The following is a 26,329-nucleotide window of genomic DNA, read 5'->3' as shown; positions in this document are numbered from 1 at the left end:
TTAATGATTTGATTCATGTATAATAAACTATCGATACACAAAATTTCAACTAAACAAGTAACAACAGAACTAAAAAAATAACGATAGTAAGATTATGTATCTAACTATAAATTTTTTTTAATGGAGACTTTCTCAAATTTTGATGGACTGATTCTCTGTAAATTTAAACTTTAAAAAATGATAGTCTTGTCTTTTAAATATATTCCTACTACATAATTATATGATTTATTAAATTTTAAACATTACTTTATGTCCAGAATTAATTAATTTTTTTTTTAAACGAAGAGGTAGCTAGCTATAAAGAATCCTGAAGGTCAATAGACAAAAAAATAATATTTGATCGGGATTAAATATTTAAATAACTCGTGACAAACTTCTTTCTTGATTTAAGAGTTGGCTTTTATTTAAACTTTTAATCATAATTTTAGGAAAAATTTATTATTTAACATTTTTTCTATATATTGGGGTCCTAAATTTGCCAGTCATGGGAAATTTTTTAGAAGACTTGAGAAAAAAAAAAATATATGGTGTCTTTGTCCATTGAATCCGCCATGTCTATCCTTGGTTGGTAAGGTCCATCCATTTTTAGGTGTTTTCATAATTTATTTTATAGTAATTATATTTTACCAATTAAATAAAAGCAACTATTATTGGGATTATTTTGTTACATTAGGAGTAACATTCTCTCTTTGTTTTTATATAACATGTTCAATTAATTCATCTCGTATTAAAACGTAAAGTAATTTTATTTCAGATGTAGCATAAACTAATTCATTAATATTAATTAAAAAATGTTAACTCTATCGACTGACTTATTGAAAGAGAAAACAGATTGTTGTATAGTAAGAACATTAATTGCACGACGAGTCTATCACAATTCTCTTATTTATTTTCTATTATTTATCGTGTGAGATAATATTTTAAGATGGTGGTATCGTTGTATCAAATCTTAGAATGTTACACCGGCTACTTGTAGTCTATTTAACACTAAGAGATTTCAACTTTTTCAAGTTTGAGATGAAATCTTATGTTTTAAGAACTTATTATTGTTGGATCAATTATTTATATGGGCTTATATGTGAATAATTATGTGTTGTGGGTTGTCTATTAAGTTAAGCCCAAAATAAAGTGATCAATTAATGGTTCGGGTTATTGGGCTTTAATGTATCTAATGGGTTGTGGGCCTTTAATGTGTAGAGACATAAGTGTAATTTCTGTTTTTATGATGGGCTAAAACAGAAATATCAGAAGATATTGGTAAACATTATCTATAAATATGGGTCATGGTCCCCAGATCTCGCGTTGTCACCTTCACTATTCTCTCCCCCATTAAGAAAATAGTTCTGAAGAGAAACTAAAGGATTCTCTCAAAGAAAGAGCGCGTAGATCTGGAAGATCAAGACACGTTCTAAACAATTCAGGATTATGGCTTCAGGTATGCTTCCGCTTAAGATTTCAGTCAAATTCTTGATGATTTATCATGATGGATTCTGCGGTTTATGGGTTTTCCCCAACAAGTGGTATCAGAGTCATTCATGTTTGAATCATTGAGATTTGTTTAAAGTTTTTGGATACTTTTTGGATCCAGATCTGAAAAAATTAAATTTTGTTTAAAATTTTTTTGATATGGATTCAGATCTGGAAAATATATTGATATGTTTTCAGATCTGAAAATATTTTGATACGGTTTCAGATCTGAAAATTATTTTGGTTTAGATCTGAAAATTTTTTTGATAAGGTTTCAGATCTGGAAAATATTTTGGTTGAAAACCAAATCTTTTAAAGTTTCAGTTTTGGTAAAAAGATTTGGTTGTAAAATTTTAAAGATTTGGTATAAGATTTCGATTTTCCTTCCGGTTTTTGTTCAACAAAATATTTTAGAGGAAAATCGAAAATTCGGATTAAATTTTTTTTAAAAAAAGTACGGGTTCGGGTCGGGTCGTACGGACCCGGGTCGACCCGAACCGTACGGATCCGGGTCAGGTCGTACGGAACCGGGTCGACCCGACCCGTACGGAATTTCCAAATTTTTTTTTTTCAGTTCAGGTTTATTCGGTTGAGGTTAAATATTCATTAATTCAAATAATGATAAGGTTATATGTATTTTTAAAATTGATTAATTGAAATAAAATGTCGTCCAAAGTGACCTCTTTTATGAAAATTAATTTTATTTTGAAATACAAAAGGATTTTGGGTATATGTGATTTATATGAATATTGATCGGCCCAAAGGAAGGTTAATATTTAATATAATCACATATGCAATTGTGGTGGTAAATATGCGATAGTTTTTCGGTTTTTCATGTGAATAATAAATCGGCCCAAAGTAAGGTTGTTATTTGACATGATAGTTACTATCAGTGTTTGACTGCTGCGCCAGGATATCACTTACAAGTTAATCTTTTGTCCAAAGATGAAACATTAATGGAGTGCTCGATATTCTGTTTATGGGGGTTTACATTATTTGAATTTATTGATTATTTTATTTGGATATTTGATTGAGCATGTATATTTGATTTTTTGTTCTCTGTTCAGATTTGACTCCTGCAAATATTCACTCCAACATAAATTCTATTCCTATGTTAAATGGCTCTAATTTTAAATCATGGCAAGAGAATTTATTGATAGTTCTCGGAGTCATGGATTTGGACCTTGCGATAAGGGTTGACTCTCCTTCTGCCGTTAAGGATAAGAGTACCTCTGATGAAAAGAGGGAGTTTGAAAGGTGGGAGAGATCGAATCGCATGTGTATGATGATCAAGAAGAGGGCCATTCCAGAAACATTCAGGGGCACAATGTCTAACGACATTGCTACGGCTAAGGCTTTCCTTCAAGACCTCGAAAAGAGGTTTGCTAAAAGTGAAAAGTCTGAAATTGGTACACTTTTGGCAAGCCTAGTTTCAATGAGGTACAGAGGTAAGGACAATATCAGGGAGTACATTATGGAAATGTCTCATCTTGCTTCAAGGTTGAAAGCACTGAAGCTTGACCTCTCTGAGGACTTGCTGGTGCATCTGGTTTTGATATCTCTTCCTCCTCAGTTTAACCAGTTCAAGGTGAGCTATAACTGTCAGAAAGAGACTTGGTCTCTGAATGAGCTCATCTCGCACTGTGTCCAGGAAGAGGAAAGGTTGAAGCAAGACAAGACAGAAAGTACTCATTATGCCTCTTCCTCGAAGGATAAAGGAAAGAAACGAAAGTATAAGGAAGCTGCGGATACACAGCCTTCGAAGAAACAACAGAAGAATCTTAGTGATTCTCAAAGTTCTGGTTGTTTTTTCTGTGGCAGTGATGGGCATATGAAGAAGCAGTGCAGTAATTATCACGCTTGGCGTGCTAAGAAAGATATGCTTCTGAATATCGTTTGTTCTGAGGTTAATTTAACTTCAGTGCCTAGACACACGTGGTGGATAGATTCTGGTGCAACAACTCACATCAGTGTGTCTATGCAGGGTTGCCTGGATTGCCGAAAACCAAGTGATGCTGAAAGATTCATCTATGTTGGTGACGGCAACAAAGTTGAAGTTGAGGCAATAGGAAAATTTAGATTATTGTTAAAGACTGGAATATATTTGGATCTTTATGAAACATTTGTTGTGCCGTCTTTTAGACGGAATTTGATTTCCATTTCTGCATTGGACAAATTTGGTTATTCTTGTTCTTTTGGAAATGGAATATTCAGTTTGTTTCTCGATTCAAAATTGATTGGTTCTGGTTCTTTATCAGGATATGATAATCTCTATTCTTTGGATGTTATTGCTTCATTTAATGAATCCCTGCAAACAAATAGAGGCACTAAAAGAAAATTAACCAGTGAGAATTCAGCTGCGTTATGGCACAAAAGATTGGGTCATATCTCTGAAAAGAGAATAAGGAGACTCGTGTCAGACGAAATTCTCGAACCTTTAGATTACACAGATTTTAATAATTGTGTTAATTGTATAAAGGGAAAACAAACCAACAAAAGGAGATTTGAAGCCAACAGGTGTTCAGGCGTCTTAGAACTTATACATACTGATATTTGTGGGCCATTCCCTTCGGCTTCTTGGAATGGTCAACAGTATTTTATAACGTTTACAGACGATTTTTCAAGATATGGCTTCATTTATCTCATTCATGAAAAGGCACAGTCATTGGATGTGTTCAAAAACTATAAAGCTGAAGTTGAAAATCAACTTGGCTTAAAGATTAAAAACGTTAGATCTGACCATGGTGGTGAATACTATGGTAGATATGACGGTTCAGGTGAACAACGTCCAGGACCTTTTGCTAGATTCCTGGAGGAATGCGGTATCGTCCCACAGTACACTATGCCGGGTTCGCCCACTCTGAATGGTGTTGCTGAAAGACGAAACATAACGCTTAAAGACATGGTGAGGAGTATGATCAGTCATTCTACCTTACCAGAATCACTCTGGGGAGAAGCACTAAAGACCGCAGCATATATCCTTAACAGGGTTCCAACTAAGGCAGCGACCAAAACCCCTTATGAACTTTGGACGGGTAAAAAGCCCAGTCTTAAGCATCTGCACGTTTGGGGATGTCCAGCTGAGGCAAGGTCTTACAAGCCTAATGAAAAGAAACTGGACTCAAGGACGGTTAGTTGTTATTTTATTGGATACTCTGAAAGATCCAGGGGGTACAAGTTTTATGATCCCACGAGTAAGTCGATTTTTGAGTCAGGAAATGCCAGGTTCTTTGAGGATGTTGAGTTTGCGGTGGGAGATAAAGTAAGGGATATTGTCTTTGAAGAGGAATATGTAAATATTTCCACGGGTGTCTTGGACATTGGTCAGGATCATATTCCTCACTTTGACCAAGACACAATACAGGAAGACAATATTAGATATCCTCTCATTCCAAAATGAACAAACTCAAGAACCTCCAGAACCTATGCCATTAAGGAGATCCACTAGAGAGCGGAGAAATGCAGTGCCAGATGATTACATTGTATTTCTTCAAGAACATGAGGCAGACATTGGATTGATGGAGGATGATCCTATTAACTTCCGTCAAGCCATGGAAAGTTCTAACTCTCAAAAGTGGAATGATGCCATGAATGAGGAGATAAAGTCCATGAAGGACAATGACGTATGAGATCTTGTCCCATTGCCTAAAGGTACGAAGTCTATTGGTTGCAAATGGATATTTAAAACCAAGAGGGATTCGAAAGGCAACGTGGAAAGATATAAGGCTCGTCTTGTCGCTAAAGGCTTTACACAGAAAGAAGGCATTGATTATAAAGAGACTTTCTCTCCGGTTTCTTCGAAAGACTCTTTAAGGATTATAATGGCTTTGGTGGCGCATTTCGATCTCGAGCTTCATCAGATGGATGTAAAGACTGCGTTTCTAAATGGTGACATTGATGAAACAATTTATATGGTGCAGCTAGAAAATTTTGTGTCCAAAGACACAAATAATATGGTTTGCAAATTAAAGAAATCCATCTATGGGCTCAAGCAAGCATCTCGACAATGGTATTTCAAATTTCATCAAGTGATCATCTCGTTTGGTTTTGAGATGAATTTGGTCGATGATTGTGTGTACCATAAGTTCAGTGGGAGTAAGCATATTTTTCTGGTTTTATATGTTGATGACATTCTGCTCGCTAGCAACGATATAGAGTTGTTGCATGAAACCAAGAGATTTCTAGCTAAGAATTTTGAGATGAAGGATCTTGGTGATGCATCTTTTGTACTGGGTATTCAGATACATCGGGATCGTTCTCGGGGTATTCTTAGATTATCTCAGAAAGGCTATATCGAGAAAGTTCTCAAGCGATATGGGATGCAAGATTGTAAACCAACAGATACCCCTGTGGCTAAGGGAGACAAATTTAGTCTCAAACAATGCCCAAAGAATGATTTTGAGGAAAAAGAAATGCAGAAGGTTCCCTATGCATCTGCAGTGGGGAGTCTGATGTATGCTCAGGTTTGTACACGTCCAGATATTGCGTACGTGACAGGAATGTTGGGACGATATTTAAGTAATCCAGAAGTGGAACATTGGAAAGCAGTCAAAAGGGTTTTACGGTACCTACAGAGAACAAAAGATTACATGCTCATATATCAGAGGTTGGATCAGCTTGAGATCATTGGGTATACTGACTCCGATTTTGCTGGATGCCAAGATAGTATGAAATCTACGTCGGGCTACATCTATCTCCTTGCTGGAGGTGCCATTTCCTGGAAGAATGCTAAACAGTCACTTATAGCCTCTTCCACCATGGCAGCTGAGTTTGTAGCGTGTTATGAGGCATCCAATCATGGAATATGGCTGCAAAATTTTGTCACGGGACTGCGCATTGTTGATGGCATTGAAAGGCCACTAAGATTACATTAGTGACAATAAATCAGCAGTTATGTATTCCAATAACAACAGGAGCTCGACGAAGTCAAAACACATTGACATCAAGTTTCTGGTTGTTAAAGAAAGAATTCAGCGTGGAAAGTTGTCTATTGAGCATATCGGTACAAACTCCATGGTTGCGGATCCGCTTACTAAGGGACTACCACCCAAACAGTTTCATGAGCATACTGCTAGTATGTGTGTTATGTCAATTGAGGAAATCCAGTTTTAACGGGAGTTTGTTATTTTAAATGCTTTTCAATTGTAGACATTTTCAGTTACAGTTATGTAAATTTATTTTCTGCAGAAATAAATTTCAAGTTAAGTCACACTCTAATTATGATTTAAAGTTTGATCTCGATAAGGTTAAAGGGAGGACCAGTTGGAAATAGGCATGTTACGGTCACATTGCATAAAATTTCCATGCTACACATCCACTTCACGATCCATGTCATTCAGTTGTGTTGGCATATGTGGCCATTGATGGGTCTAGTTACCTTGAGTGTAGCGAAGACTGCTTTGATCCTATGTTGATGTGATTGATGGACCGGATTGGTTATAGATACATTTCGGAATGACAACAATTTTGAGCTCATAAGGTTATTTTCACAAACATAATTATAAAGTTGCACATATAGCCCAAGTGGGAGATTGTTGGATCAATTATTTATATGGGCTTATATGTGAATAATTATGTGTTGTGGGTTGTCTATTAAGTTAAGCCCAAAATAAAGTGATCAGGCTAAAACAGAAATATCAGAAGATATTGGTAAACATTATCTATAAATATGGGTCATGGTCCTCAGATCTCGCGTTGTCACTTTCACTATTCTCTCCCCCATTAAGAAAATAGTTCTGAAGAGAAACTAAAGGATTCTCTCAAAGAAAGAGCGCGTAGATCTGGAAGATCAAGACACGTTCTAAACAATTCAGGATTATGGCTTCAGGTACGCTTCCGCTTAAGATTTCAGTCAAATTCTTGATGATTTATCATGATGGATTCTGCGGTTTATGGGTTTTCCCCAACAATTATAACAAAATCTCAATCCCAAATAATTTACAAAAAATCCTCAAGTGTTATAATCAATAATGGAAGAAAATTTTGAAGGAAAAAAGATAAAGAACATGAAGAGCTACTTAACTTACCTTAACTTCTGTCGTTGTATTACGTTTTTTGGATGTAGTAAATGAAATTTTTTTATGAGAGAAAGTGAAACGAAATATTACAAATGCAGATATTAAATTATAAAAAAGTGCGAGGGAGGTTGAGAAGGTGGGATAGTGGAAATGGAACAATAATTTTTTTAGGTTATATATATAGACAAAAACTTGTGTGAGACAGTCTCACAGGTCGTATTTTGTGATGTGGTTTCTTATTTGGGTCATCCATGAAAAAATATTACTTTTTATGCTAAGAGTATTACTTTTTATTGTGAATATCGGTAGAGTTGACCCGTCTAACAGATAAAGATTCGTGAGACCGTCTCATAATAGACCTACTCATATATATATGGTAATCATGTGTCACTGAGAACCAAAATCGCAAAGATATGAGATTAAAACTCAATTTTAATAATATTGAGATCAAAATCGCAAAGATTCAAACATATAGATCAAAACCCTCATTTTCCTTGCTTTTCAAGAAAAATGAAGCAAATTAATAAGAAAGATTTTGCCTTCGCCGGTGACGGGTAGATAAGTGGTTAATAGACTATCATCAGTCGATAAATCTGTTATATATAATGATAAATTGTTTGCTGCTACAATGAACGTAGTTTGATTTTTGTTTAAATTACTGCTTAATTTTTAATTAACAATAATTGAAATGCACATAACATTGTCCATTAATAAATTTATTTCCATGATCTAAAATATTATTTATAAGATGTGTATGTTGCAATTTTTTTCTTAGTTTCTTAGAAATAATATTTAAATTTTTTAGTATTAGCAAGCTCATATCCGCCCAAGTAATGCACCAACGTACAAGCCCACATAATATGCCAACAGTAGCCCATGTATTGGTGTATGGAAGTCGCATTTTATCTTTTTAGCTTTCTGATTAGACACGCTTCTTCTAGCTTCTATATATAAAAGCTTGTACACTGACGATTTAACAATTCAGTTCAGTTGCTTTCTGATTTTCCCTCTAGTGGAAGTTACTGGTTTAACATGGTATCAGAGCCAACGGAATTGCGTTTTTTCTGTCAGTGATCGAGGCATCTCGCAGCTGGTTATAAGCTCAATTGATTGAGATCGTTGAGCATTTCTTTTTTCAATCGATGTTTCTTGCAGCTGGTTATAAGCTCAATTGATTGAGATCATTGAGGTTTTTTTCGGCTCCAAATCGACAGATCCATGGCGAACATTAATAATTTCAATGTTCTTGCACCCGTCTGATGCTCCAGGTATGACTATTGTTAGTGAACAATTAACATGGGTTGAGAATTATGGCATTTGGAGTCGTGCTATGTTGATTGCCCTTCGTGCTAAGAACAAGACAGCGTTTATCGATGGAACATGCGCGCGACCACCTACAGGAATCCCCACTTCGAATCAGTGGGAGAGATGTAATGCTCTCGTTTTGTCTTGGATTATGAATTCCGTTTCAAAAAATATTTTTGGTGGAATTGTGTACTCTAGCGATGCCTCAGTGGTATGGTCTGATTTGAAAGATCAATTTGATAAGGTGAATGGTTCGAGAATCTTCTCTATTCACAGAGAACTTGGGAAATTAACACAAGGAAACGACACAATTTCAGTGTATTTTTGTAGACTAAAGCAGCTGTGGGATGAGTATAGTTCATTGGTTGTCTTGCCGTCGTGTGAGTGTACTGCTGCTCGAAAGTATGTTGAACATGATCAACAACATTGTTTATTGCAGTTTCTGATGGGACTTAACGATAGCTACATGCATGTTCGAAGTCAAATTCTGATGATGATGCCCCTACCATCAGTTAGCCAAGCATTTTCGTTACTTTCTCAAGAAGAATCTCATCGCACGTTGTCCTCAGTTGATCAACCAGCTTCGGTTTTTTACACAAGACAGGGAAGAACTGATGAGCGCAGAAAGGATGTACTCATATGTGATCATTGTGGTTGGAATGGTCATGTCAAGGCTCATTGTTTTAAGTTGATCGGTTATCCTCCGGGTCACAAGCTATATAAGCCACAGCAAGGGAAAGGAAATTCCCCCCGATTTAACCGGGAATTTGATAAGCCCAAGATAAGGACAGTAGCTCATAATGTTACTGGAGACATTGTTGAACCATCTCCAAAGACTGCTGCAAGGAGTGGATCAAGCTTCACCCCGGCTCAATATGCTGAGATTTTGCAGTTGCTGGAAGGTACCAGCATTAATTTCATCACATACTAATGCAGCTGCTAAACCTCTGCAGGGGACCGACACCAGTGCAGCAAACATGGCTGGACAATTCCATGACAGTGCTCAGGCAGATTGGATCATTGATACCAGGGCCAATGAGCATATGACTGGTAATTTTTCATTGCTGCGCGATAATCCTACTTTGTGTTCTTCCCCTAGTTCCGTGAGATTGCCAAATGGTGTTCAACTCTTAGTTAGTGCTAAAGGGTCAGTAGCTGTTCTAAACAACATCCTTCTTCATGATGTGCTATATGTTCCCAATTTTCATTATAACCTTCTATCGGTCTCCAAATTCACTAAGTCCCATGATTGTTGTGTTACTTTCTATCCTCATTGCTGTACATTTCAGGACCGCAAAAGCGGGAAGATAATCTGGATTGGTAGGGCACAACAGGGACTTTACCATTTGTCAACAGCACACTCCCAGCTTCTTGAAGCCCAAGTTACACACCATACAATCTCTAATATATCCTCAATGTAATACCTTCATTTCTTGTACCTCTGTTACTCATGATTTGTGGCATCAAAGACTAGGGCACATGTCCTTCTCTCGCATGCATCTGTTACCTTTTTTGTCAAAAAACATTGATATATCTCATTGTGGAATTTGTCCTAAGTCTAAACAAACAAGGTTGAGTTTTCCTAAAGTGAGTTTATCCAAAACTTCTTCTCTATTCGAATTGGTGCATATGGACATTTGGGGCCCTTTTCGAACACCAACCTATAATGGAGAGAAATACTTCTTGACGATTGTAGACGATTTTTCTAGAGGGACATGGACAAATCTTATGCAATCAAAAGTGGATATTCTTAGACTTCTAAACCAGTTTTTTTATCATGGTAGCAACTCAATTTTCTTCGAAAGTCAAAGTCATTCGAACTGATAATGCATCTGATTTTTTTAAACTTGAGTGTAGCTCACTGTTTATGTCTCTTGGGATCTTACATCAGAGTTCCTGCCCATATACTCCTCAGCAAAATGGAGTGGTGGAAAGGAAACATCGCCACATCCTTGATTTAGCCCGAGCTTTGTACTTCCAATCGTCTGTTCCACTTCAATTTTGGGGAGATTGTGTTCTTACCTCTGTATATCTCATAAATCGAACTCCTAGTCCCCTTCTCAATAACAAAACGCCTTTTGAAGTCATTTTTGGCAAGACCCCCTCCTATGAGCATTTGAAGGTTTTTGGTTGCCTTTGTTATGCTGCGTCTTTACATATCTCTCACAAATTCTCTCCCAGAGCCAACCCTTGTGTGTTTTTGGGTTATTCTGTTCTTCAAAAGGGGTACAAAGTCATGGACCTTGATACCAAACGTTTTTTTTGTCTCCAGAGATGTTGTTTTCCATGAATCTCACTTTCCATTTGCTGCCAAGTCTCGGTCCAACCTTTTTTTCCCTGCCTCAAAATCGTTTTTTGATTCTTCCCCACTGGAAGATCATCACTTGTTCGCTGATCTTGACACTTCATCTATTCCAGTAAATAACGTTGATGAAGTGCCCTCAATTCCAGTCCACACAACACCTCCTATTCCCTTGAGAAGATCATCTCGAGTTGCTCAGCCAACCACTTGGACAAAAGATTTTTCCTGTCCTACTTTACCTAGTTCCTCCACTACTCATTGCCACTATCCCATTTCGAATCATATTAACTACTCAACTTTTTCTCCATCTTATCAAAGCTTTTTAACTGCCCTTTCTTCTACCACCGAACCACAATCTTACCATGAGGCAATCGCGGATCCTAGGTGGAAGAATGCAATGGATTTAGAACTAGCAGCCTTGGATTCTAACCATACATGGGATGTCGTTGATTTACCTCCTTATGCCAAGCCAATAGGGTGTCGATGGGTATATAAATTGAAATTCTTGCCAAATGGAAATGTTGATAAGTTTAAAGCGCGGTTAGTCGCTAAGGGTTATACACAACAAGCTGGGGTTGATTTCCATGACACATTCTCGCCTACAGCAAAGATCACTACCATCCGTTGTCTCTTCAGCGTAGCTGCCATCCGGGGGTGGAGTTTGTTTCAAATGGATGTTGCCAATGCATTTCTTCAAGGAGACTTAGATGAGATCTTTATGCATTTGCCCCTCGGTTATCATATTCAAGGGCAAAATAAAGTGTGTCGTCTCCGCAAATCCTTGTATGGACTTAAACAGGCGTCTAGACAATGGAATCACAAATTTGCTGCTGTGATTATTGAAGCAGGTTTTTCACAATCTCAGCACGATCATTCTTTATTCTTTCATCATACTGCTCACACCACGACTCTTTTAATTGTTTATGTTGATGATATTGTGATTACTGGTAATAATCTGGATGCCATTGCTGCCTTAAAGAAGTTCTTGCACTCGAAACTTGAGCTTCGTGATCTTGGTCTTTTAAAGTATTTCTTGGGGATTGAGATCGCACGTTCCACCAGTGGGATACTTCTAAACCAACGAAAGTATGCATTGGACCTTCTTTCGGATACAGGGGTTCTGGGAGCCAAGCCGTTTGACACACCAACCGAACATCAGAAGCTCACTACACATGCCTTTGATCTCTTGCTTACCTCTTCATCAGGTAATGAATCGGATGACTTTCTTGCTGATCCAGACTTCTTTAAACGATTGGTTGGACGCCTGATATATCTTACCATCACGAGGCCAAATATATGTTATGCAGTGCAACGTTTGAGCCAATTTATGCATTCTCCAAAACATCACATATGAATGCTGCTATGCGTGTTGTCAAATACCTCAAAGCCTCCCCTGGTATGGGAGTATTTCTTTCTGCTAAGAGTGCTCTCAAGTTGTCTGCTTACTGCGATTCGGATTGGGCTTCCTGCCCCATGACTCGTCGATCACTCACAGGCTTCTGCATTAAGTTGGGTGATTCACTAGTGTCATGGCGTACAAAGAAACAAAGCACCGTCTCACGCTCTTCGGCCAAAGTAGAATATCGTGCCATGGCTGCCACTTCATGTGAGATAGTTTGGATACAAGGATTATTGTCTGATATGGGGGTATTGTTCGTGGAGTCTGCCAAGTTGTATTGTGATAACCATGCTGCATTACACATCGCTGCGAACCCCATGTTTCATGAGCGTACAAAGCACATCGACATTGACTGCCACCTCATCCGTGACAAAATCAAAGCTGGTTGTTTTCAGACCGCATATGTCTCTTCCTCAAATCAGCTGGCTGACCTCTTCACCAAAGGGTTGGGCACTGATCAACATTGCTTTCTATTATCCAAGCTTGGTGTCCAGAATTTGTTCCAAGCTTGAAGGGGGCGTGTTAGTATTAGCAAGCTCATATCGGCCCAAGTAATGCACCAACGTATAGGCCCACATAATATGCCAACAGTAGCCCATGTATTGGTGTATGGAAGTCGCATTTTATCTTTTTAGCTTTCGGATTAGACACGCTTCTTCTAGCTTCTATATATAAAAGCTTGTACACTGACGATTTAACAATTCAGTTCAGTTGCTTTCTGATTTTCCCTCCAGTGGAAGTTACTGGTTTAACAAAATTGTGGTACATCGCGTTAAATTTCTTACATTAAATTGCTTTCACAAAAATAAAAAACATTAATATAAAACTGATGTGAGGCCGTCTCACGTGTCAATTTTATGAGACAAATATTCAATTTGAGTAATTAATAAAAAAATAATATTTTTATGTCAAAAGTATTATTTTTTATTGTAAATATGAATATAGTTGTAATGTCTCAAAAACAAATATTGTGAGATTATCTCATAAAAAAACCTACTCAAATATTAAAAAGTGTTAGGAACACGCCATATATGCGTCTCACTCGCTAGTATGCGTGTATATCAATTATAGAGGTTCTGCTACAAATTAGTTGGTTTGAATTATTGTTTTTTTTTAAAAAAACTAATTTTACTAATTCGACTCAATCCTCAACACAAAAAATCTCGTAAGATGATCTCATTGCTCAATTTTTTAATATATATCTTCAATTCAGGTAACTCATGAAAATTTATTACTATTTATTATACCAAAAATATTACTTTTTTTATTGTAAATATGAGCATGAAGGTTTCGTCTCATGAATAAAGATTTGTGATAACGTCTTACAAGAGAACTACTTATATCCAAATCAATGTTGATGGGAGCAAACCCACCCCGCTTGATAAAAATAGAAGCAGCGACCTTAATTAAAACGTGTCCGGCTTGATTCATTAATCTATTATCTATTAGCAAAAACAAAACTACAGTTTCGTTAATACTTTTTTAAAGCTAGTTTCTTTAACACTTAATTACTAATAATATTAAAAAAATTAAAATCACTTTAATTTGGATAACAAAAAAAATTCTCTCTCTGTATAATAAAATTGATTAATTCATGAAGAATATTATAAATTTAGTAATAAACAAAAAAAAAGACAAAAAATGAAGCAAAATTCTTATTTCTAATTTGATAACTAGTTACTCTATCGCGTGTGTGTACAATCTTTTTTATCATTATCGATGGACTAAAGTGAAATTTGACAAATTATGAAAGGACTAAATTGATATTTGAATTGTTGAAATAAAAAAATAAAAATAAAAGTGTGTGTTGAATTTTTTTTTAAAAAAATAAAAGTGTAATATTAGTATCATAAAAGAGTAAAGTTAGAAGAAAAAGTTAGTGTCATTTGGATACTATACTCAACTTTAATAAAATAGAATAGATAAAAGAAAATTTATTTATAACCCAAGAAACTAAATTTAGGTGAAATCACAAAGTCAAAAATATCTTCTAGAAAACTATGATCAATTTTATTATTAATCAAAACAGCGTAATTATAAGATTATAATTGATTTAACTAAATATACAAAATTAAAAATATAAAATTAATAAATACATGACTAAAATTGATTTTTTTTCTCCGAAAATATAATTAGCAGATCGTTCATTTGTAATTTCACAGAAAATAGACGTTAAAGGTACGCAAAAATTTCCGAGATTTTAATAAAAACCGAAGGCGCCATAACGTAATCTCTCTCTGTTAAACATTGTTACATTGGGAGTGCAAGTGAAGAACTGGGCTGCATTTTAATTGTAGATAAACTGTGTTATTGCTTTTTCTTCTATGGGAAGTATTAAAGGAAGATGGTGATGTTCTTGATTCTGTTTATTGTTTGTGTTGAATGTTTCTTAAGTTGATTGGTGAGGGTTTATGTCCTTTTTTTGCGTTTATTTTATGTGTTTCTCCGACTTTTGGAATGCATTTGGTGGGATTTTCTTGAAGTCAAGATTTTGGCTTGAAATGGGTTGAGTCTGATATTTTGTTTTGTCTTTAATGAATTTGGGTGTGTTGTTATGGGTTTGAAAAAGAAAAAAAATGAGCAATTAGAATATTGGATGCTGCATTTATTTATCTTTCTTTTTCGGTGAGATGTCATTTGTCAGAGACTAGATGGATTCGCAAGTCACTGTTTTTCTGAATTTTGAGAAGAAAAAAAATTGTGTTTGTAGCTTTAAGACTTGAAGTTTCTCTGTTGGTAAAGGCGAATTATCATTTTTTTAATTTTAAGAACGAAAAACTCGGGCATAACAATGTCAATTGAATACGTTTTGCAGGCTGTGATTGTTGTGTGTGAATCTTGGTGCTATTGTTATTGTTTGATAAATTACTGAGCAATGATCATAAGCTGTGAGATGTCAACTTTCACTGTCGATGGTTGAGATTCTGACTCATTTTTCAAAATTTGCAATATGACTGTTGCTGGATTGCACAATGTATCAACTTTTGTTCCTTTCTTCGAAGAGGCAGAGTCTCGAGTTTCAAGACGGTGGAATGATCAAATTATTAGGCCTGGCACGCAGGCATCTTCTCTCTCGCAGATGTGGCGGGAGATTGAGGGTGAGGATGTGGGGAGCCATTCTCTTAAGTTTAGACCACGGAAAAGCAATGGTTCTGATTCTGACTGCTTAAGTACCACAACATCGATGGGACAAGGGCGTGATAGTGGGGATGATATATCCGAAGATGCCGATGAGAATCAGAACCGAGCCATGCCTGGTTCGAAGATGGATCACGAGGATCATATTAGTGTCATATCAGAACAATCTAGTGACTTGGGAGACACTGCACGAGAAAAAATTAGACTAATTTTCCGTTCGTGGATGAATAGCAGTGCTAAGAGCCATTCACCTAACATACTACGTATAGGGAAGAACTCAGGGCCACAATATCTTGGGGAGAGTGAGTGTCGAAGGGTGAGAATCATAAGAGAATGGGTGCAGACGAATGTCGAGCCGAGTAGCTGTGGCTCCCCTAGAGATGGATCATCTGAAGTTGGTTCTCAAATCGAGCATGTGCGAGAAGGGTTGGTGATTAATCCTGAGATTGGCAGCACACAGAGGTCTATTAGAAGATTATGTGGTAGACAAACTCTTATTGATCTGCTTCTTAGAGCTCGGAGCGAAAGGGAAAGGGAACTTTTAAGAATGTTGGAGCAGAAATCAGTGTCAGGTTTTGCTCATCGTAATCGTATTCAGGTAGTCATTTTGTGATGATAAACATTTCTGTGTTGTGATTACTTTTACCTAGCTGTCACCAGAAACAACAATAATCTTTCACTTTGACGAATCTCATATTCTTATCCAGGCATTGCTTAGAGGTAGGTTCCTACAGAACAAAAGATTAATCCCAAATGAGAAACCATCTTGCTCGGTCACAACAGAACTGGGATTGCTTAGGCAAAGTACAGTTTCTGATTTGAGGTAATGATACAGATAGATTCAGCAATTATAAATTCTTGGAAATTAGTTACATTTGTGGTCTTTGCTGGTGGTGTAAATAATATGGTCTTTGCATGACTCTTTAAGTGTTATAAGGATTATGTATCAGCTTTTTTTTTTATGTCCTCATTATTCTAATTAAACTAACGATTTCCTACTTTTTGTCAAGGGAAGGATTTCTCTCCAAATTGGACAATTCTTCTCACCCCTCAGCAAACAGTGTTGCAACAGATCACACTTTAGCTGATAAAAGTAATTCTCAATCCAAGTCGATATGTGAGGAAGGGGAGGTCACTGACATTTTTCCAGCATCACACCAGGAAAGTGCATTAGGTAGTAACCAGAGTCATTGGGATTCTGAGGTACAAGCATCTGAAGTAGATCCGCGTGTTTTGACCAGTAGGAGAAGCATTCGAGAAGCTAGCATTTCCAGAGCTGATAGCCAACAGGATCGGCGAGCAATAGGGTCTGACATTGAGTGTATTCATATTGGGTATGGTAAATCAAATCGTATCACTTGCAGTGAAGGACCGTCATTAGAAAAAGAGGATATCAACCAAAGTGAGTGTCCTGAAGTTTTTCATGAAGATGAACTTAGAAGTGGGAGGAGTGAAATATATGAATCCATTAATTATACTGCTAACTTGGGACAAAATGGAAGTGAAGAAATTGATTATCAAGATGCTTCATCACTTCAGGAAGTGGTCCAAGAATATGGCGTCATAAGTTTTCTGGAAGATTCTGCTGATCCGTGGTTTCAACAAACACCACATAATGGTGTTGTGGAGCAAGAACAAATGCAAGAATCACGTGAAAATCAGGTAGGTCATGATTTGCAAGCCGATGGCATCTCGTTCGATATGCCTTCCAATGAGATCAGAGCATCCATTGAAGGAATTGATGGGTTTTATTTTCATGAGGATGATTATGTCCACAGAAAGGAACTTAGGGAACTTTTTAGCAGGTAATGTATTCAAATTTCACTCGAATGATTTCTTGAGTTGGGCTGTTTACTTTATTGAAACCTTTTTAACTTCCCTTTTCTGCTTTTCAGGAGACGTGTCTCTGGTCTTCTTGGAAGTGGTTTTCGAGAGAGCTTAAATCGTGTCCTACAATCCCATGCCCAAAGGCTAAGTCATGCATCTAATGATTGGGAACTGGGCAATCCATCATCTTCTTCTGTCTTAATTGAGCAAGAACCAGCACAACAAATCGGGGATCAAAATTCAAATAATGATTTGCACATTGGAAATTGGACACATGGCTCAAATCAGAGCTTGGGAACCGTAAGCTCAACATTCTTTGATTAAGTGCTTTATCTGTTGAGTTTATCTTTTAATCAGAAACCCAACTTCCTTTCTTTCGGCCAGTGTCAGAAATGGATGGTTACACTTTTGAGTCAGCTATAACATTATCATATTGTCATGAATTTATGATATGAGTTGACTGTGATTTGATTATAGGGAAGTTTTCTTATAGATGTATCATGATATCTTCACATATTTCAAGAGATGACAGATCTTTTTCTAAATTAGGAGAAAGTAATAATAGTTTTAACCTTCAAAGCGGTGTGTTGCGAATGTACACGGTTTCTGGCCAAACCACATGAATCTAATGCGTTGCATTCTCTCTTCACTCTATTTCTAACATTTTAACGGCATTTTTATTTTCAACTCATCAACATGTGTTTTCCTTGTGCCTGTAGGACAATTGGGAGGTCGAAAATGAGTTGAGAAACGAAATGGCCAATTCGGATGTTGTAAATGAATTGAGAAATGACATAGCTATGCTTCAGCAGAGGATGAACAACATGCAAAGCATGCTAGAAGCTTGCATGGACATGCAAATAGAGATTCAATGTTTCATACGCCAAGATGTTTCCACTATATCAAATAGGTCTTTCGTTTCCACAGGTTAGTCTCCAAATCTCAAATTTGTGGACTGTCATGATTCTCCCTTTTGTATCCCGATTTTATGCATCAACTTTAATGGATTGTCACTTTTCTCATTCTGCATCTTTTCTAGTTTTACCATCGAATGCAGACTCAACGGAGTACGACTTTTTTAAAGAGGAATCTTCATGGAATCTCATAAAGAAAGGAATTTGCTGCCTATGCCGTGTTACCAAAATCAGCTCATTGTTGTACGGGTAAGTACAGAAAATATGCTCCTCATCAGTAATTATTTACAAACATACGTTCATATTTTGGAACAGGCAATAAACTATGGTAAATTGCTTCTATATAAATGCTTCATCAGATTTTTGAAATAATCGCAAAGAAACGAGAATCTTCAGTCGTGTCCATAGTCCAATTCTTATCTTCACAATATGAAATGAAGCACATGATCATATTCATCTTCCTAAATATCATAATGTTCCCTTCTTTCATTCGAAAAAGGTGTGGGCACATTTGCCTTTGTTCGAGATGCGCAGAGAATTTGGTCCAGAAAATGGGAAAGTGTCCAATATGTCAAGCTCCCGTAGTTGAGGCCGTTCGAGCTTATTTCATCCAATAAAATCAAACATGTGGAATTAGGAGAAGACATGGAGGTTGCTGCAAGATCTTTCTGTTGTTCAATAACTTACACCAGCTGCAAAAAAAGTTCCTTGAGTTTCTTCGCACTACTGAGCTTGAATCATTGGCCTAAAAATGCGACGGCGACCAATTAACTGATATATCTGACAAGAAAGTCATCGACATCAACTTAGAGTTGCAGCTTGTTAATGGAGATGCATGATTTATGCAGTTTTGGTCCTTTGAATAATTGATATTGATTATTGACATGAACTTGCTTTGTTTTGAAACCTTGAACTTGGAAGTATTTATTTGTTAAAGTGATGATGGATGTGTTTTCTTGCAATTTCCCCGCAATAATTATGTTTTTATGCAGTTTGTTGAAGGGATATGTAATATTAATTCGAGGTTTTTGTTCTAAGTCGAATTTACCAAATGATCAAACATCGAATATGATTAATGTTTGCAGTATATATATATGAAATTATATTTTGAACATAAAAAGTAATATATTTTTATGAATTTTGTCAGGTTGAAGATCTGACTCACGAAATTAACTCATGAGATTGTCTAACAAAATTTTTTTTTATTAATGTTACTTAAAAATCCAAATTTTATATTATATAATTAAATTTAAATCTCCCAATCAAATCCAGAAAATTTTCTCAACTGTCCATTGACATGCTTGAAGAGGCACACAACTAATAAGTGATAACAACATTTTTTTTTATTTAAAAAAAAATCGTTTCTTTTTCTTCTTATCATAACCCGAATGTGATGTTTTTTTTTTCCTTTTACGAGATTTCGAAGACCCAAGTTTCACTATAAAAGGAGAGAGATAAATGAATGTAAATTAAAGTTATTTTCAAAGATTAAATCCATCCATTTCACAAATAAAATATTGTGTATTCTCATATCATTATTGTTGAGGATATGTTAATATATATTTGCTTATCTCCACAAGCTTCCTCATTGTTGAATATATTTAGTTTAAGCTGCAAAATTAATCTAAAATATCTTGTCAATATCAGTACAGCGTACTTAATTTATTCTGATAGTAACTAGTAGTATCAAATTTATGTAATATATATATCACAAAAACTCACGTGAAACGGTCTTACAAACAATTTTGTTAGAACAAATATTTTATTTGGGTCATTCATATAAAATATTACTTTTTTATTGTAAATACGTGGATTCATCAGTCTTACGAATAAAAATACATGAAACTATCTCAATTTATATGTTTTTTGGGGAGTTTGCTATTAACCATTATTGCACATTTAACGTACAATTATAGTATTTTATATACATTTAATATAATCAATTCTCAACTTTTCCTTTGAAACACACAATTTTCAAATCCAAATCCCGATTGAAAAAAATAATGATTCCAAATTTTCTTTAATTAAAAATAAATGAACTAGACAAAACGAACGCATGTGAGGACAAAAATTTATAATTTCTTGTGAGATGATATTTATAAAACGGGTCGATCTGATTTATATCTACAATGAAATTAAAAAAATTTAATAGGTCAAATCAAGTTGGAGATTTATCTCACAAAATTGAGATGAAACGATTTCGTATGAATTTTTGTATATTTATACAACGTAAAAGAAATATCCATCGTATATAAAAAATTTATTTTTTGCTCTCTTCTCTGAAATTAAGAACACGCACACACACAAAATAATACCTACATTGCATTGTAGACAAAAACTTTTTTTTATTCAGTCAGTTCGACGTCAGAGTGAGGATCGAAAAATAAAATCGTGACTACCTAAATTATGCCAAACATATGGAGTTTATGTAGAGTGATAGGTAAATTACTAAAGTTAACACTCTCTCCAACATAGAACTAATCATACCAAATAAGAGATGATTATAGGGTTAATCTATGCTACATCAAAACAGAGTAAGTCTTTTGTTAGACGATTTCACGAATTTTTATCTGTGAAATGAGTTAACACATCGATATTCACAATAAAAAATAATACTCTTAGCATAAAAAATAATACTTTTTCATGAATGACCCAAATAAGAAATCTGTCTCACAAAATACGATTTATGAGACGGTCTCATATAAGTTTTTGCCACCAAAATATCTATTTTCGATGTTTGTTTTGTATAACGATTGTTTAATCTAACTTAAAAATATGTGAAATTAATCACTATCTTTTTATTTTAGAAGATAGACTCGCATGATAGATTATGGTGAGTACTGTATAGCATGAACTCAATCTAAGTAATCAAACTTCATCCGCCACCGTCAGCAGCCGCGTCGACCGACACAAGGGACAGCTCACCTGTGACTCCAGCCACGTGTCAATGCACCCAGGGTGGAACACGTGGCCACAGTTGGGGATCATCTTCACACTCTCTTTTGCCCGAAACTCGCTCAAGCAAATCGGGCAGTCCTCCCGCAGCCGTGGAGTCGCCGCCGCGTCATAGGGAAAGAGTGGGAGGGACTTCACGGTGGAGGGGTCCAACCCGATCGACGAGTCTTGATGATTTCTGTGTGCGGAAGAGGCGGTAGCAGTGGAGGAAGGAGAAGGAGAGTTGTCGGAGAAACATCGGGTGTACACCGAAAAAAGCCCTATGAAGACGAATAAAGTGAGAACGATGAGGATGGCTAGAGTCATGGATGAGTCTAAAGATCTGGAGGGTTCTGCCACGGCGGTTGTGGTGGCGTTCTCGATCATGAAGATGGTGGTTGATTGGGTGGGAGTGGCCGCTTGCAGCAGCTTTCTGACGGGAGTTACGGCGGTGAACATATTGGGATGTTTCGACAAAAGTGAGGGGGAACTAGGAAGGCTTCCACACTTCCAATTGAGTCCGCGGGATGCACAAGTTGAGATTAAATATCCACATTCTGCAGATGGAGACTTGGTTGGCACAATCGGGGATTGGGCAGTTGATATATATATATTTTTATGTTATATAATTTTTTAATTACATATAAATGTGTGGATAATCCGTGGATTTGACAATTGGCTCATTTATTTTTTAATAAAATACTGATACGATTGGTAGCTTAGAGTGTCTATCTGTACTAAAAATTCAAGTTTGAGATAATTTTCAATGTCAAAAACTTGTGTGAAATGATCTCACGAGTTATATTTTAAAAGACTGAGGATATCTTATTTGAGTCATCCATGAAAAAATATTAATTTTATGCTAAAAGTATTACTTTTCCTTGTGAATATCCCTAGAGTTTATCCATCTCACAGATAAAGATTCGTGAGACCATCTCACAATAGACATATCTTCAATATTCAATTATTTTAAACTCTTCACTACGCAAAATACTAATATGACTAACAAAAAATATTGTTAAAATTCCCAAAAAGTTGTATGAACTGCAAAGAATTAATCAACTTCCAAGAACCATATATCAGCAGTTCGAGAACTAACTTGAATAACTAAGTGGAGAAATGGATAACAAGATTATGTCAAAATAGTTGACATACAAGTATAAAACTGTCAGCTCATCTTGTTGTTAGTGTGGCTGTGGGATGGTAGAGCCAGAAAGTTAAGGAACTGAATCGGGAGATTAACGCGAGGATTCGAGGTTTAAAAGGAAGAAAACAATGCAGAAAAAATTGAATAAATCAACACTCAATCAAAGCAAATCTATGCAATTTCACAAAAGTATTTTATAGACCTAACATAGGTCACATCCCTCAGGACATAAGATTGAAAGATCCAAACCTTCTTCTTCGGAACGGAAACGAACGTGACCAAAACATATAAATCCCTAGTAAAATATATATCTATCCTCTGAAATTTCAATTTATAAACTTCTAGTTTTTAGTTTACTTTTATTTTCCAACATTTTGTTTTGTTCCTTCAACTTTCAGTTTCAGAGTTCAACTTTTCTATCGGCTTGTAAAAATGTTGTTTTTCAATTATTAGTGATATAATCTTGTATTAATGTCATTCAAAAAAATTACACTGAAATTTTATTTAAGGTGTATTCAATTATAAGGGATTATAACTTACGGCCGAATCGAGATTTACAACGTTCGATTAGAAGTTAGATTTTTGCACTCTTTTATCAAAATTTTGGCACGATATGTACCTCAACCTGGCACACCTGCATGAAAAAATTCGAGCCAAACACATATACAAATAAAGTGTAAAGTAACTAAAGAAATCCAATTTTAATCTTAAAATTTAATATTGTTCATAATCTATTTCATTGTTAGGCTCGTTAGCGCTACCACCACACCAAAATCTTCCGCTTGTGGGGGAGGGTGCAACTTTTAATCTTATAATATTGATAGCGTAGAGCCCTGTATTAAGCGATAAGTGAACATGAGATATTGCACCTACTTGGATGTCGATGGACCAGGCTGTTAGGCACCAATAATCAGGAGAGAGCAACGTGCCTCACAACTTTTTAATGATTATCTTGGAACACTCATCAGATCAGTCTTACTCTCTTGTAAGTATAGTCCCAGAACGCTCATTGAGACCAATCTTACCATTTTCTCGTTATTGGCACTTAACATATATCATAGATCAGATCTTAATATTATATATAAAGGGTATATAATATTTTTTAAATTTTTATTATTTTTACAAAATACATAAATATACTAAGGTGAACAAATTTTGATTCACCAAAATATTATTAAAATAATAAAAATATATTTACACTATAGTACTTAAGACTTTAGTGTCATGTTTAAATTTATATAGTGAAGTATATTATTAATGTAATATGTTTAAATTAATAATTTGTCAATTAAATAAAATATAATCAAAATTAACATAAAATTTATAGAATTCATTGGTTAGTACAAAATTGTTATCCGAAAAATCAAATAATAAAACTAAAGAGTTGAAATATGTAAAAATAATAATATTCGTAAACTTTGATGCTTTCAACATTCTCAAACTTTAGGAAAAAAATCATAACGAATCGGAATAAATTAATGAATATTTTTAAGAATTAATTATTAATGTATCAAACTATACAAGCCAAAATTCAACTATTTTTGAGATTAAATAAAATTTATATGTCCCGTGAAAAAAGTTGACGAGATGGATTTTAAATTGGGTTAATTACATCTATCTTCTTCGATTTTTTTCATGTTACCCCAACAATATTTAAATGTTACATATACCTCTTGATGTTTGTGAAAAAAAAAACAAAGATATCTGATGAATTTTAATATCACAAACACCTCCTCAGATTTCCAGGTGTGTATTTTTCTTATAATTAACCTCTTAATAATTTAAGAAAAATACAACTCAATGATGTAAAATGTGCGATAAAAACAAAATTAATGAAGATATTTGTAATTTTAGAAGTTATTAGATTTATTTATTACTTTCCACATACTTCAAAAGAGGTAAATATAATGTAAATGGATTTTTTGTAACTATGGCAACGTTCTGGAAGTTTATGTTATTATCCATCACCGATACAAATGATCAGCCACCAAAATAAAGAATTATAAAACCCAATTTTCTAAAAATAGCATTTCTGGTAAGTTTGGCTAAATATAATGTTATCTAGACAAACAGATTGTTGTAAGACCAAACTGTTTGTCATGAAAACAACCATGAGTTGTACATGAGCAGTTGCAGTATTTTGGTCATCTTGATCAGCTCGGTTATCAGCATGAAACGATTCAGTAAGATTTCAAAGCTAAGATGATGATATGCGAAATCATCTTCACAAATCAAAGTCTGAATAAAAGTTTAAGAAGTCAATAAACTGCGATGAAGTTGTTGGTTTTGCACCTGATGAAATCAACAAGGCTCGACTTAACTGAAACGAGACTAGCTGATTTATCAGCTCAAATGAAGAGCCTAACTGACATCAAAGCTCAAAATCAGTAAGGCTCAGGAAAATAGTACAACAAGACGATTTGACCATTTTAATGTGAGAAACTGTCCAAAACCTTCCCAAACGGTATATTTGCATCTAATGTTTATATCATTCTTGGAGCCTATAAATATATCTTGAAAATAAAATACAAGCTTTTGAAACAGATTCAAAGTACGAACATTCTATATGAAAAAATTAGCTAGAATGAGAGCAAACACAAGTGTGAAGATACATATGAGATTTATATACACTATAAAAGATTAAGTCACCACACACACAAATCACTCACACATATACGTGAGATTGAACTTCAAAGTTTAGTTGAGTGATAGTCTTTACACAAAGACTTAAAATATTGTGCTTGTAGTATTGACATAAGAGACGTTAAACATTATGCAGATTGTGAGGTTGTGGCTTACAATCGAGAATGTGTTAGGAGCTTCGATTAGACAAGGGATAAGTCGAAATGATTTTGTAAAAGGAGTTGTATAAATCAAGACTTCTAGTAATACCTTCTAAGGAGAAGAAGAGATGACATAGAAGTTGTTAATCTCCGATATTCATAAACAAATTTGTGCATATTTATTTATCACATTCGCTTACTATTTCTAATATTTTATATGCATTGCTGAAACATTTTATGTGTCTTTCAAATACCGAAATATTTCATAAAGTGTTGATAAAATATTTCAACCAAACCGTTTTTTAACATTCAACTTGCATATCTAAAATGTTTAAATCACTTTTAGATGAAATATTTTAAGTGTCTTCCTCTTGAAAACCAAACTCGATTTAATTTCTCAGTGTTCGTATTTCAAGAACCAAGCTTTTGTAACTCAATATTTGTCTCCCAATCGATCCTAACATCCATTTTAAATTATAGTTGTTACAACATTAGACAAAACTTGTAACGACATGTGTTATCCCGATCTTAGGCACCCTTTAGGGCCTTCTCTTGTAAACAAACTCTCTATGGGACCTTCTTCTCGAGCTTTCTCATGCTTCATTACTCATAATATTATCCCACCCTGACAATGGTTTCTTTCGTTTTCCCCAACATTGAAACCCCAGACTTCCAGACTTAAGCACCTAGGTTCCTAGAGTGTGAGTATCAATTGAGCTTTTATTGTAACGATCATGGGCTATCCCCAAAATAGGAACATTCTCCTTTAAACAAACTCTCCCAAAGGTCTTTTCCCTCGTGAGCTTTCTCATACGCCATTACTCATAGCATTATCTCAATCCTATAAGTGATTTGTTTCAAATTTTCCGCTGCTTGAACCATAACCTCCATACGTAAATACTTAGATTCCTAAATTTTGAGTACCAATTGATCTGCAGTTTCTGGCAAGAACTTGACTATTATCAAGAACACATGCATGATTTTCTTGCAGGGCTGGATGATGTATTTGATCAAATAAGAGTACGAATTTTTGGGAACAAACCATTTTCCATCTTTGCGGCAAGCATATTACTATGTGAAACATGAAAAAATTAGA

At 35.2% G+C, this 26,329-nt stretch overlaps 3 protein-coding genes across 7 annotated transcripts; 2 read left to right on the top strand and 1 right to left on the bottom strand.

Moving 5' to 3' along the window:
- The first annotated feature begins 535 nt into the window (after positions 1-535).
- Positions 536-19,364, top strand: LOC142523313 (uncharacterized). Of its 5 annotated transcripts, none has more exons than XM_075627064.1 (9): positions 539-568; positions 15,306-15,378; positions 15,499-16,226; positions 16,336-16,451; positions 16,639-17,433; positions 17,524-17,755; positions 18,175-18,382; positions 18,495-18,618; positions 18,869-19,364. In XM_075627064.1, the coding sequence occupies exons 3-9, from the start codon at positions 15,570-15,572 to the stop codon at positions 18,984-18,986; spliced, it is 2,250 nt and encodes a 749-aa protein (XP_075483179.1). In that variant the 5' UTR covers positions 539-568; positions 15,306-15,378; positions 15,499-15,569; the 3' UTR covers positions 18,987-19,364. The 5 variants fall into 5 exon arrangements, with proteins under 5 accessions (XP_075483174.1, XP_075483179.1, XP_075483175.1 ...); XM_075627060.1 differs by lacking the exon at positions 539-568 and adding an exon at positions 14,657-14,891 and having other exon boundaries at positions 15,306-15,405; positions 15,493-16,226; XM_075627059.1 differs by having other exon boundaries at positions 536-568; positions 15,306-16,226.
- LOC142522014 (uncharacterized) lies at positions 8,755-9,720 on the top strand. The gene has a single exon (XM_075625191.1). It carries the CDS (start codon positions 8,755-8,757, stop codon positions 9,718-9,720), a length of 966 nt encoding a protein of 321 aa, XP_075481306.1.
- A 1,873-nt stretch (positions 19,365-21,237) lies between the features above and the next one.
- On the bottom strand, positions 21,238-21,762 carry LOC142522013 (RING-H2 finger protein ATL57). Its single transcript, XM_075625190.1, has one exon. The coding sequence runs from the start codon at positions 21,760-21,762 to the stop codon at positions 21,238-21,240; it is 525 nt and encodes a 174-aa protein (XP_075481305.1).
- Between the last annotated feature and the right edge of the window lie 4,567 nt (positions 21,763-26,329).

Source organism: Primulina tabacum, chromosome 13, assembly GCF_025594145.1.
Source record: "Primulina tabacum isolate GXHZ01 chromosome 13, ASM2559414v2, whole genome shotgun sequence".
Lineage (NCBI taxonomy): Eukaryota > Viridiplantae > Streptophyta > Magnoliopsida > Lamiales > Gesneriaceae > Primulina > Primulina tabacum.
This window is presented reverse-complemented; position numbering and strand designations above follow the sequence as displayed.